The sequence below is a fragment of the Lacerta agilis genome, chromosome 14 (genome assembly GCF_009819535.1).
Source record: "Lacerta agilis isolate rLacAgi1 chromosome 14, rLacAgi1.pri, whole genome shotgun sequence".
NCBI classification, from domain to species: Eukaryota; Metazoa; Chordata; class Lepidosauria; order Squamata; family Lacertidae; genus Lacerta; species Lacerta agilis.
This window is the reverse complement of record NC_046325.1, coordinates 18,857,317-18,871,305: the sequence shown is the minus strand read 5'-3', so window position 1 is coordinate 18,871,305 and position 13,989 is coordinate 18,857,317. Positions and strand designations below refer to the sequence as shown.

The 13,989-nt window shown below is 42.4% G+C and overlaps 1 protein-coding gene across 1 annotated transcript in view; it reads right to left on the bottom strand.

Moving 5' to 3' along the window:
• Nucleotides 1-4,406, bottom strand: part of LOC117057547 (hemicentin-1-like) — a 29,016-nt gene extending 24,610 nt beyond the window's left edge. The window contains exons 1-3 of the mRNA XM_033168397.1: nucleotides 4,208-4,406; nucleotides 2,590-2,886; nucleotides 1,571-1,867 (exon numbers count right to left, since the gene is read on the bottom strand). Of these exons, the coding sequence (XP_033024288.1) occupies nucleotides 1,571-1,867; nucleotides 2,590-2,886; nucleotides 4,208-4,406 (793 nt within the window). The remainder of the gene's footprint in view (nucleotides 1-1,570; nucleotides 1,868-2,589; nucleotides 2,887-4,207) is intronic.
• Nucleotides 4,407-13,989: the final 9,583 nt, after the last annotated feature.

The following is a 13,989-nucleotide window of genomic DNA, read 5'->3' as shown; positions in this document are numbered from 1 at the left end:
TTTCCCCCCAGTCAAATTAAGAGTTGCACTCCACAGCAGTTTTGACTTAAGGGAAAAAGGCACCAAGATACCCAATTAGGGTGTATAACAACAACAACAACAACAACAACAACAACAACAACAACAACAACAACAACAACAACAACAACAAGTGCCAGAAGACACTCAGAGGAGGACCTCAGTGTCCAGGCAGAACGATGGGAGTGAAGACGCTCCTTCAGTTTGACCCCAAGAGAAGAATGGGGCAAAGAAGGAATTGGAGTATGTATCCTGTTACGGACTCTGTCCCTTAACTGTAGGAACATTACAGGACTAGAGCCCACTCTTCCAATTTACAAGGAGATGATCCGTTAAAAAAAGTGGGGTAAGAGTTGATTTATTGTGCCCTGCTTGCGACCACTTGGAGGCTTCTGACTGGTGATCTTTAGAGGCAGAATGCTGTGTTGCTTCCATGCCAAGTGCTTAGTCTCAAATTGGCATCCTCACACTTTTTGCGCTTTTTAACACTTTAGAAGCACCACAGCAGCACCAGTCTGTCCAGTGTGAACTGGCAAATAACTACAGTATTAAGGCTTTTCAGGGCTACTACAGCCTTTCATTAGCAGCTTCCCCTTGCAGCTTCTGCCCCAATTTATTGCCTCTTGTTCAGAACAACATTACTGACATGCAGCCCTTTAACTGCATACGGTTGTAGCTTGGATCCTGAATGCTGGGTACTTGGACGTTTTGTCTCCTGAATGCCGCAAACCCAGAAGTGACTGTTCCGGGTCGTGAACGCTCTTTGGATCCTGAATGTCCGACAGGGCTTCCACGGCTTCCGATTGGCTGCAGGAGCTTCCGGCAGCCAATCAGAAGCCGCTCTTTGGTTTCCAAACGTTTTGGAAGTCGAATGCACTTCCAGGACGGATTCCATTCGACTTCCAAGGTACGACTGTATTTGTAGTCAGACCTATCTCCCTTTAAATGGAGTAAAAATGCCATTCTAGTCCATCACAGCCTGGGGGGAAGAGGTAAATGGAGGTGCCCGACGGAGCTCGCTACAGGTCCTGTGAGTCAAGGACGGGGAAATTGTGGCTCTGAAATGTCCTTTGACTACAACTCCCAGCATCCTGACCATTGGCTTTCCTGGCTAGGTCTGATGGGAGCTGGAGCCCACCCACACCTGGAAGGTCACAGGCTCCCCATCTCTGAACATGGGGTAAATTAAGCCTTTTTGCTAATTATAGCGCCAAGTTAAGTACTGTACTGTGTGAAGCCACCATTTTAATGCGACTTCCAGCTGATTTGCAGGAAAGCGGTGCCTTAGCAATCATGAAGGGCCTTAGTGTGGAAGCAAATTCGACTGGGTGGGCCTTCACCCAGCTCAGCAGATACGTTCTTGCAGGTTTCTTTATCATGGAGCAGACACTACTGGTTAGAGGAAAGGGATACAGAGTTTTGATGAGGAAAATAAGCAGAGGCAGAGCAAAGTAGAGAGTGCGAGTCAGAACTGGGTCTCACTAAGAGGGGGAACTGTGCTTAGCAAGGGCATTTCAGGACTCCGGGTTGCACAAGAAAGGCTCCCACTTACCGTGCACCTTGAGCTCAAAATCTTGACTGATTGGGTGTTTCACCGCTTGGTGTTGGATGAGGCACGAGAAGGTAACACCAGCGTCAGAGATTTGTGGCGTGAACTCCAGGACACTCTCTGCATAGAAGAGACCATTTGGCCCAGGCTGGACAGGCGGCGAGTCAACTTTCAGAGTCTCACTGCCTCGCAGCCACTTCACAGAGACATTGCCAGGGTAAAAGTCAGAAGCTGCGCACATCAAGTTGCTTGGTTCGCCCATCTCTACGTCTGTGAGGCCGAGTGTTAGGCGTGGGGGAGCTGGAGACAGAGAGGTGAGTTAGGAGAGCATCTCCTTGGGCAGCTTAAGTGTGCTTTGTTAAAGGGTGCTGGGAACTGTAGCTCTGTGAGCAGCAAGCTACAGTTCCCAGGATTCTTCAGAGGAAGCAATATCCATTATATGTGCTTTAAATGTATGGCACATCAGTGCACTATGCTAATCGTTTGGGGTTTCGTTTTCATTCAGCGGAGTCACCCAGAAAGTCTTCCTGAATCTTCTTTCTCAGTTCAGCTCATCTGTTGGTGAATTCTCACGTGTGAATAAACCCCTCACCCATTCTAGTTCTACTTAAAGTATTTATTGAAGAATTAACATGACAACTTATACAACTACTGCCCTGAGGGAATTAAAGTAAAAGTAAGTACAGAGAATTATTCTTGATTGTTTCTATATTATGGAGGAGACACAACCTGGTTAGAGCAAAAAGCTATAGAGTTTTGAGGGGAAAATACGCAGAGGCAGAACAGGCTAGAGAGCCACAACTGGGTCTCACTAAGAAGAGGAAGTGGTTCGTAACGCCTTTTTTTCTGGAAAATGTGGTGCCAGAACTCATCAAGAGCAGCTCCCGTGTTCTCTCAACAATGGCAATGGCGCCCACCTGAGAGGTGCTGGAACTGAGTTCCGGCTCAAAAAAAGGCCTGGTAATTAGCATGGGCAGGGGGGCGAGGGGACCCAGGGTCGCACAGGAAAGGCTCCCACTTACCTACCACAACCAGCTCAAAATCTTGACTGATTGGGTCTTTTGCTGCTTGGTGTTGGATGAGGCACGAGAAAGTAACACCAGCGTCGGAGATCTGTGGCGTGAACTCCAGGACACTCTCTGCATAGAAGAGGTAGTTGGACCCAGGCTTGCCAGCGGGCGAGTCAACTTTCAGAGTCTCACTGCCTCGCAGCCACTTCACAGAGAGACGGGCAGGGTAATAGTCGGATGCTGCACATGTCAAGTTGCTTGGTTTGCCCAGCACCACTTCTGTGGGGCCGAGTGTTAGGCGTGGGAGAGCTGGAGGGAGAGAGGAGAGTTAGGAGAGCATCTCCTTGGGCAGCTGAAAGGGTGCTGGGAACTGTAGATCTGTGAGCAGCAAGCTGCAGTTCCCAGGATTCTTCACAGGAAGCCACACGTGTTAAAGGTGCTCAAAATGTATGGCATGGATGTGATGTGACTTCCCTCCTCCCTTCCACAATAGAAAGAAACTCTCAGTACAAGGAAGCTGTTGCAGAAGTCATGGTTCAAAGCATGCACTCGGAATCTGCAGATCAAATCTCACCTTGCCCACGAACTCATTAAGGTGGCCTTTATGTTAGTCACCACCATCTGTTGGAAGCCGCCCAGAGTGGCTGGGGAAACCCAGCCAGACGGGTAGGCTATAAATATTTTTTTTTTTTTAAATTTTTAAACTTTATTATTTAATACAGAAAGAATGAATCCAAATAATAACATCGTCTCGAAATACACAAGCCATATACAGAAAAGAAAATTTAAGTTAAAAAGCCTGCATATGGCTCTTTGCTTAGATAAAAGCCTCGTTATACATGTCATGACCTAATCCATATATCATTACTAAAAAAAGAAAAAAAGGAAAATAATAAGATACCTCTCTAATTCATGACATCCTATTCCGAATACATTAATCATATCAGTCACTTTATTATCTGATCCTTTACGCCTATTACACATATCTCCCTTTATTCCTTCTATCCATTCGTCTATTCAGTTATTATTCTATCCTTCTCCCTTGTGACTTCCACTTGTCCTCCTCCCAGATTCCATTTAACACTTCTTTATACTACACTAATATTCATTGTAATCTTCCATTTCTTCACCATTCCATTAACACTTTTCCTTTTAATCCCGATACAGAATGTCTAAAAATGGAGCCAGCATTTCACAGTGGGGCATTGCTTTTTGATGTATTCTCCAAATTTTCCCCAGTCTTGTTGGAATTTTTGATCATTGTGTCCTCTAATTTTATCTGTTAATTTAGCCAGATCAATATAGTTGAATAATTTTTCTTGCCATTCTTTAATTCCCGGCAGATCTTTCTTTTTCCAATATTGAGCTATTAAAGTTCTGGCCGCGGCAGTGGCATAATGAAAAAGTTTTACATCCTGTTTATTTATTTCTCCATTCAGAATTCCCAATAGAAGTGCTTCGGGGTTTTTCTTTATATTGTATTTCATCATTTTTTTAATTTCCTCTAAGACCTGGGTCCAAAAATTTTGAATCACCTCGCAGTGCCACCACATATGTATAAAGGTCCCCACTTCCTTTTGGCACTTCCAACAAGAGTTGCTCTTTCCTTTATATATTCTATGTATTTTACTTGGCGTCATGTACCACCTGTAGAACATCTTGATTAGGTTTTCCCTGATCCCTTGTGCCGCCGTAAATTTCCACGATTCTTTCCACAGCCCTTCCCATTTTTCAAGTTCGATTGTCTTCCCTAGATCTTTTGCCCACTTGATCATGGTTTCCTTGACCATCTCATCTTTGACTTCCCACTCCAGTAATACATTATACATATTAGATATTAGTTTACATCTATTCTGCAAGAGGTGTTTTTCTAATAAGGAAGGTTCATTTAAGAATCCTTTTTGCATCTTGTCCTTATTAAATTTACTATTTATTTGGTGGTATTGTATCCATCCAGTTAAGAGGTGTTTGATGTCGTTATATTCTTTTATCTTCAAGTTTCCATCCCGCTGTTCTGTTAGTTCTTTGTATGTGCCCCAATGTCCTTTTGAATTTATTTTTTTAATTGTGATTATTTCATTTTTTTTATAAGATTTTATTATTTTCTATTAAGACAAATGAAAAACATAACATAAACAACAACATTAGCAATACAAAAATACAATGCATAAACACAACACAAAAACACAATCAAACAATTACAGTAAAAAGAGACATATACAAACCTTTAAACTAACACTTATCCTCTTATTTTTCTTGTTACTATCTTCTCTGTTTCGGGGGACTTCCCCCATTCCCTCCACTGTCTTCAAAATCATATATACCTTCTAGGTAGCTTTGTATCTTATTCTGTTCACATTTGCTCAATTTTTAATGTGCTTTACTTTACTTAATCATATCTTAACTTAAACACCAAATCTTAACATATTTTCTAACAATTAAATCTTTCACACAAAAATATCTTACTGACAATTTTATCTAACATATACCTGCTAAAGCCGCTATTCTATTTAATTCTGCTCAAATATTCAATTTTACTGATTTAACCAAATAGTCTTTAAATTTCTTCCAATCTCGTGGCACCTTCTCCTCCCTCTGGTCCCGGATTCTGGCGGTCAGTTCTGCGAGTTCCATATATTCCATCATCTTCATCTGCCATTCTTCCACCGTTGGTATCTCTTCGCCTTTCCATGTTCTTGCCAATAAAATTCTCGCTGCTGTTGTGGCATACATAAAAAACACTCTGTCCTGACTGGGTATCTCTTCATTAGTGATTATTTCAATTGGGGATATCCATTTAGGTGTTTTGGGTTCTAATAATCTTTTATGTCTTTCCCAGATTTTCAATAAAGACTTTTTAATTACATGATTATTAAAACCTTTGTGGGCTCTAACTTTATCTTCTGCTAAATACGCGTGCCAACCAAATTTATTTTCGGATCCTTCCAGATCTAGCAGTTCGTGGTTATCTAGTGTTATCCAATCTTTTAACCACAAAAAGCCTGCCGCCTCATGGTATAATTGTAAATCCGGCAACGCCAGACCACCTCTATCTTTGGCATCAATCAGGAGCTTATATTTGATTCTTGCCGGTTTATGATTCCATATAGATTTGGTCAGATCTTTCTTCCATTCTTTAAAAATGGTTGAGCATGTTCCTAGTACTGGGATCATTTGGAAAAGGAACAACATTTTAGGGAGGATGGTCATCTTTATGGATGCAATTTTACCTAACAGGGATAAATTAAGTCTGCTCCATTTATCTAGATCTTTTTTTATTTCCTTCCAGGTTTTGATATAATTGTCTTTGACTAGATTATTTGTGTTATTCGTGATCCATATACCCAGATATTTTGTTTTATTTATCACTTTCAAGCCTACCTCTTTTTGCAATCCCTCCATTTCCTCCTTATTCAGGTTCTTAGTCAAAATGTTCGTTTTGTTCTTGTTCAGTCTAAGTCCAGCCAGGTTTCCGTATTCCTCCACTTTCTTTATGCTTTGTTTAATACTTTCTGTTGGTTCTTCTACCATGATCATGATGTCATCCGCAAAGGCTCTTATTTTATGTACATCCCTCCCGTTCCTAATACCTTTAATTTTGTCATCCTTTCTTATGTTTTCCAATAAAAACTCCAAACTTAATATGAAAAGTAACGGGGATAAAGGACAACCCTGTCTGGTGCCTCTTCGTATCCTTATTTCTCCAGTAATTTCATTATTTATTATAAGTTTAGCTCTTTGATTTCTGTATATTGCATCCACTACATTGGAGAAATTTTTACCAAACCCTAATAGATCTACTGCACTTTTGATAAAAGGCCATTCCACTCTATCAAAAGCTTTCTCCGCATCTAATAATAGGAATGCCGCTTTTTTCTCTTTCTTTGCGCTCAGAAATTCCATGACATCAATGACACTTCTCATATTGTTGTACATATGTCTATTTGGTAAGAAACCGGTCTGATCTCTGTTCATCTTATCCCCCAATATTTTCTTTAACCGATTTGCCATGATTCCGGTGAATAGCTTATAATCATTATTTAAAAGAGAGATTGGTCTAAAATTCCTGACCTGATTGTTATCTGCTCCTTGCTTAGGGATGACTGCTATAAGTGCTTCTTCCCATGATTTTGGGATAGCCCCTTTGTCATAGATTCCATTCATGACCAGTTTCAATGGTTCGTTTAATATCTTTTCAAACTTTTTATAAAATAGAGCTGGAAGACCGTCTACCCCTGGTGACTTGCCTGGTTTTGACCGTTTAATCGCCTCTTTTAATTCTAAGGTTGTAATTGGTTTGCTTATATTTACTCTTTCATTTTCCTCTATGCTCCATAAATTAGTTCCCTTTATGTAATTTTCTATTTCTGTTCGATTTGTGTCCCCTTCTTTGTATAGCTCTTTGTAGAACTCCACAAAAGAGTTTGTTATTTTTTCCGGGTCTGTAATCAGTTCTCCTTGCTCTATTAATCTATCTATTAGTCTTTCTTTTTGCTTTTTCTTTAAATGCCATGCCAGGTACTTTCCCGTCTTATTTGAAAATTCAAAGCTTCTCTGTTTAAGATATCTTATTTTGTTTTCTATCTCTTTGTCTAGTATAGTTGAAACCTGCGTCTGTAATAGTTTAATATTCCTTACTAGTTCTTCTTTTTCCTCTTTCCTGGCTCTCGTTAAGTGTAGTTCATTGTGTCTTATTTCTTTTAATAAGTCTTCCATTGTTTTCGCTTTTTGTCTTTTTTTCCAGATATTTTGGCTTATAAAAAAGCCCCTGATTACAGCTTTCCCTGCGTCCCAGACAGTATTTATGTCAACTCCTTTATTACAGTTCAATTCGAAATAATCTGCTAGAACCTTTCCTGCTTTTTGGACTACGATCTCATCATTCAACAACATTTCATTTAATTTCCACCTCCTAGCTCCTCCTGCTTTCCCTGATATTTCCATGTATACTGGGTTGTGGTCAGATAGGGTCTTAGGTAATATCTCTACCTTCTCACACCTCATTAATAGATCTCTAGTTACCCATATCGCATCTATTCTGCTTTCAGAATCACTTGGATGGGAGAAGAAAGTAAACTGTCTCTGTGTAGGATGTCTATTCCTCCATGCGTCTTGTAAATCTAAATTACCTATCAATTCAAAGAAACTCCTCGGCAATTTCCCTTGTTTCTTGCCTCCCTCCTCTTTCCTTTTATCTATTTGTGGTGAGGCTATAAATAAACTGGGGAACAATTTTTTTGTTGCATTGACGCCTGCATTTGTTCTAACCTAATTTTGACGTGCTGGTTTTGTATCTGAAGTTGGTTTTGTTCTGTAAGCTCTAGTGTTTTTGCAATTCATGTTTTTCACTTTTCACCATAATCTTTGTTTTTTACAATGCAAGAATTCAATATTTTGTTAAACACATAGCCAAAGTAGTATAATATGAGTATAAATGTAAGTGACTTATATAGCATTGAACATGACATGTATAGCAGGCATGTCCAACTCCCAATAGACTGTGATCTACTCACAGTATAAAAAAACAGCTGGCAGTGATCTACCCTTTTTTTGGGGAAGCCAAAGAAGTTGTTGAGCTTTTTTTGGAAAGGCAAAGTTGTAGGGCTTTTTTTAAAAAATAAATAAATACATTTTTTTTAAAAGGATTGCTGAGGGTCCAGAAATTGACCAGGATCTACCAGGAGTACCCTGTGATCTACCAGCAGATCCCAACCTACCTCTTGGACATGCCTGATGTATAGCATTGAAAATGACATGTATATCTATGTACAGTCGGAGGTATGCAAAAAATGTATTCCCTTGGGATACACAGTATCTACAAGCTGTTGTTATTCAGGTAAGAATTTGTGCTTGTAGCTCTTGCTTTTGTGGACTGGCACAAGGGATTCTTGTTTGATGGTCCAACAGTAGTCTGCCATCATATTTTTGTCCCATCGCCCTTGATAACGCTCTTCCATTGTCTTCAGGTCTTGATGGAAGCGCTCTCCCTGTTCATCACCGACTGCCCCAAGATTTTCGGGGAATTGATATAGGTGACTGTTCAGGAAATGAAGCTTCACACTCATATCACACCCAAGATTGTGGAAAGCCAACAACATTTTTTCAACCACAACCTCATGGTTGTCTGCTTTTTTGTTGCCAAGGAAGTTTTCGATAACTGCCACGAAAAACTGCCACACTTTCTTCTCTTTGCAATTCATCTTTCTGAAAATTCCTCATTTGGAACAAGGTCACATATTTGAGGTTCATCGAATATACCTGCTTTGATCTTCTCAAAAGACAAAGCGGGAAAAGCTGCAACTGTATGTTGAAAACATTTACCTTCACGAACTGTTTCACCAAGTCATCTATTTTCATGTCTCCTATGTCGCTTTTCAAACGCCAAATTAATTCTTTTAAATCCATCTCAGTATCAAATCCAGAATTCCTCCTTCCTTGTCAGACTACTGTTGGACCATCAAACGAGAATCCCCTGTGCAAGACTACAAACGCAAGAGCTACAAGCGCAAATTCTTAGCTGAATAACAACAGCTTGTAGATACTGTGTATCCCCAGGGAATATATTTTTTTCATACCTCCAACTGTACATAGATAATACATATCATGTTCAGTGCTATATAAGTGTGCATGCACACTTCTTCAGATACGAAAGCTCATACCAAGAACATACTTAGTTGGTCTCTAATGTGCTACTGGAAGGATCTTTTTTATTTTTTACTAGCGGCACCCAGCCATGCATTGCTGTGGCTGTTGCAGAATAAAAGTAGGGGTTTGTTAGGTATAGAGGGTATTGTGACAAGGCGGGATGGTGCATAGTTTTGGAGAATGGGTGATGCTGGAGGGTGAGTGTAAGATGGAGGCGGTCAGGGTACTGTGGACTTATGTATGTGGGTGGGGGGGTACTGGGGAGGTTTGTATGTGGGTGGGGGGTTACTGGGGAGGTTTGTATGGTGGGAAGTTGTGGAGGACGCGTCTGACATCTTCCGTCTTACCCTGAAATTTCTGTGTGCAATAGAAATGGTGGTGGGGGTGGGGGTGTCTTTGGGTGGTGGGAGGTGAGGAGAGGTGAGGTCCGGCAGGGGATGTGGGGTTCGGCCCGTGTGTCATGGTGTTTTTGGGAGTTGTTGTCGTCAGGTGCAGGGCCTGGCCTACCTCTCGTACCGTCTGAGGTGGTAGGTTCTGCATGTGGCCTGTCTCGGTGTCGGAGGCGAGTTTTGGGCCCGGCCTGGCTTTCGAGGTGGGGGCGAAGGCGTCAGAGGCGGGATTTGGGGCTGGGGTGCCTCTTGAGGCGGCGGCGGAGTTGGCAGAGGCAGCTTTTGCGGCCGGCCTTGCTCTTGAGGCGGCGGCTGAGGTGGCCGGCCTGGCTCTCGAGGTGGTGGCGGAGTCAACGGAGTCGACTTTTACACCTGGCCTGGCTCTGGAGGAGGCGGTGTAGGCTGGAGGCGGTGGGGGCGTCGACTACAGTGGTTTGTAGGAGGAGGAGGGGGTGGGGCGGGTGAGCTGTGGTGGTGAAATGAGATGACGTCTGTGGTTTTGACGTCCACTGTAGGGCGCTATATTGTTTTGCATAAAATCACATTTTTAATGGTGAAAGGTGTGCTATCTGTACAATGTAAGTATGCACAAACACTCCCATATGGCCATGGAACGTTGTGTCCAAATTTCAACAGAATTGGTCAAGCAGTTACGGAGAAAGGTGATCGGTCACAAATATCCACCTTTTACATTTATATATAGAGAGATTTTGTTTTGACTACGGCAGACCAACACGGCTACCTACCTGTAACTGTGAAAAACAAAGATTATGGTGAAAAGTGGAAAAACATGAATTGCAAAAAAAACCTAGAGTTTACAGAACAAAACCAACTTCAGATTTGAAATCAGGATTGAAAGAACATATAAGAACAGTTGAAAAATCTCATGCAACAGAAAATGAAAGAAAAATTGTTCCCCAGTGTATTATTATTAGCATCATCACCATCATCATCATCATCATCAAACTAGGGCTCTGTCAAGTCTGTTTAGCCTGGAGTTAACATGAAGCGCTTCAAAGGATGTGCCATTTAAAATGGTATTTTATATCAAGTACTTTCATGTGAAATATATTTAGTGCTTTAAAAAACGTTTTCCGCCCGCCGCCTTGCTCCCTTACCTTCTAATTTCAATGCCACCTTCCCTTCAGCAGTGTCAGGAGGATGGTTAACACAACACGTATACTCCCCGGCATCGTCACCCCTTACATCTGTGAGTTGGATGGTGGCGTTGCCCCTTCGAACCGCATACACATCAAAAGATGCTCCCCTCGGTCTATATGTGATGATGTTTTTATCAAACCATATAACAGTTCTTCCTTTCAACGACCATCTCACTTTCAGGATACTAGCATTTATGGTCCTGGGAGGGTCTAAAGTGAAGTAGCAAGGCATGTATGCATTAGAGCGTGGCCCGGCCTGGACTGGGGTTGAAGGGACTTGGATTATCACGGCTGCCCCTGAAAAGGACAAAGAGATACAGTTAGACTGTAATTAGACAAGACCTCCATCACAGGCTAAAGCCATCTTAAGCCAGTTTTAACTTCTAAGATTCCTGCAAACTGTAGTTATGCAAAAAAGGGATTCCCAAAGCCCTTTGGCAAAAAAAACAGGCTGGTTAGAGGAGTTTGAGGACTAGTTCAAATCTGAATGTAGGATGCGCTTTTGACTTCTCTTAAAAGTAACCATCTACTGTGGTGTATGGGGTGTTAGGAGAGGGGGAGTACCTCTGGTGTGGGACACTTCATGCTCTTGCTGGGGTGGCTTGTCCACCTTTGGTCACCAGCCTGCACTCAGCTCTCACCTGTGGCTATTATTATTATTATTAATATTAATATACCCTATACCAGGAGGTCTCAGGGCAATTCACATAACAAGAGCCGAGAAGCTGTCAGCAGGCAATAGCGGCCACGCCCTGGGAAAGACTTTGACTGGTCGACTAAATGAGGTGAGGGTAGCTAATGGGTCTCAAACCCGCATTGAGTAAAGGGATTTCTCCTGCGTGCGAAGACAAGTTCCAGCAGATTGAGCCAATGAGACCAATGCTGGGTCTAAGAGAGTAGAAGGCGGTTTCTGCACATGCTGTAGAGGAAAGTGAAGGGCAGATGGGAAGACAGCCCATCTAGTAGAAGGAAAAAACTCTGACCCTAAACCTCCACTCCCTTGTGGGACATCTTCAGCAAAGGTGAAATATGCTCGGAGTCAAGTGTGAAATTCATGCTCTTTATTCAGCTCATAGTAGTGAGGAATGCAGTTTCCCCAAAACGTTTGCTTCATATACACTATTTACACAATGGGCCCCACGTGGTTGGCTAATTCCGGGATACTCCTGTATGCCAATCGGAGTGCGGATTCACTTCCACCTGGAGCTGGATTGGGTGGCTCCTGCGGGCCAATCAGACTACTGCAATCTCTTTTTTTTAATAAGAATTTATTGGTATTTCAAGAAAATTAACAAACAAACAAAAACAGTACAAACATACAAATTACAGAAAGCTATACATACATACTACAAAAATTAAAAGGAAAAGGAAAACATACAAAACCTAAAAAATACATAAAACACAGACTGCTGCAATCTCAATCCTATTGTTCTGGGACCAATCAGACTGCTGCAATCTCAATCCTATTGTTCTAGGACCAATCAGACTGCTGCATTTTGGATCCTATTCAACTCAGTACATAACAAAAGGCTAAGGAGTAAACCCTACACAAATCTGGAGTGGAGTCCCTTAGACAGTTGGATGGTGTCTTGTACTCCTTCTTCTGGCAACTCCTGAGCTAAGCTGGTGCCAAACATATTGCTCTGGTTTTCTTTGGACCGCAACAGTAAGGCCAAGAGGGGAGTCTTGTCATCTGGGCAGCCTGGACCTCCATATACACCACCCAGGCTTGTGACCTGGGAAGGTCACTTTGGTGCTGCTAACACAGTGGTTTGACTTCACCCCTGGAGGCACACTCCATTGTCTCTTGATGCTAACAATCATCTATCACTCCTGTCACATGTTGCCGAACTACAACTCCATTCAACCCTAGCAAGCATGGCTAATAACCAGGGCTGAGAGGAGTTATCATTTGACAACATTTGGAGGGCCAAGAAGTTCCCTATACCTATACTACCACATCACCTTCAGCAGGGACTCTCCACATGGACACCAGGTGTTTCTTTCCTTTCCTTTTAGCTTTAGCCTTGCTCGGAGAAGGAGCTTCCTATGTTCCCTGCCACTGAGGGTCAAAACAGGATTCAGTGTGTGTGATATAATGTATTTATTTATTATATAATTTTTTCTTTTGCAACAACAGCTGTCCGGGACCCCAAGCAAGCTGTATCATGCCATCGGTCCACCTATGTCAGTACTGTCTACAGTGGCTGGCAAAGACTCTCCAGGGTTTCAAACAGGAAACCTCACCTAGTGCTTCTAGGACTAGGCCGCCTGCCCGCCCACCCGCTTCCCGGCTCCTGCTGGTCTTTGCGAAGCCGCCTCTCCCTCCCTCCTTCCTCCCCCGTCACCCTCGCCCCCAGGAGCTGCCCCAGCTAGCGAGGGTCCTCCGGGTGAGGGGCTGCAACTTACATGCACCCTGCAAGGAGAGCAGCAAACACGAGAAGCTGGGCATTCTGGGGCCGCCTTGCTTACTTTCACTTCTCCAGAAAGGATGAGAGACAAAAGTTCAGTTGGACTGTGGCTTCCCAGGTGCCAGATCAAAACATTCTGCTCTTAAGCAAGCCAGCCCAAGCTGGGCGTGTAGAAGTTAGGTGTGTTTCGTTTCTTTTTACAGTGGAACCTCGGTTTTCAAACGCAATGCGTTCCGAAAGACCGTTCGAGTTCCAAAATGTTCGAAAACTGAAAACTCAATATGGAAGCCTCAATATAATAGGGAAACTCAAAACGGAAGCTGTGTAGCGTTTTTGACTTCCAAAAAGTGTTCAAAAACCGAAGCAGTTACTTCCGGCATTCAAGTTCCGAAACGTTTGTCAACAGAGAAGTTTGAAAACCAAGGTTCCACTGTAGTTTATACTGGTGATTTCAAAGTCTCCTTTGCATAACTGTTTTTAACAATGATGCCTGTGTTCCATTCAATATTTTGTTTGCCGCTTAGAGGTTTTCTTAAACCGAGTGGTATATATGAATGTTGTTAAATAATTTAAAATAGAATGTGTATACACCTGCTTTTAAAAAATGGTTGCCGAAGGGAGAATGTCACCTTAGTTTTTAGATGGCTCATCAAGCGCCTTGTTCTCGAAACTTTTTGCTTCCAGCCTTGAGGATTATTGAGGCCTAACAGTCACAAAATGGCAGGGCAGAGGCAGAGCAGGTCACAAACGATCGGCAGAGTTTGCCATAAGCAGCTGGCAGTCACAGATCTCCTTCTCTGTTAAGAA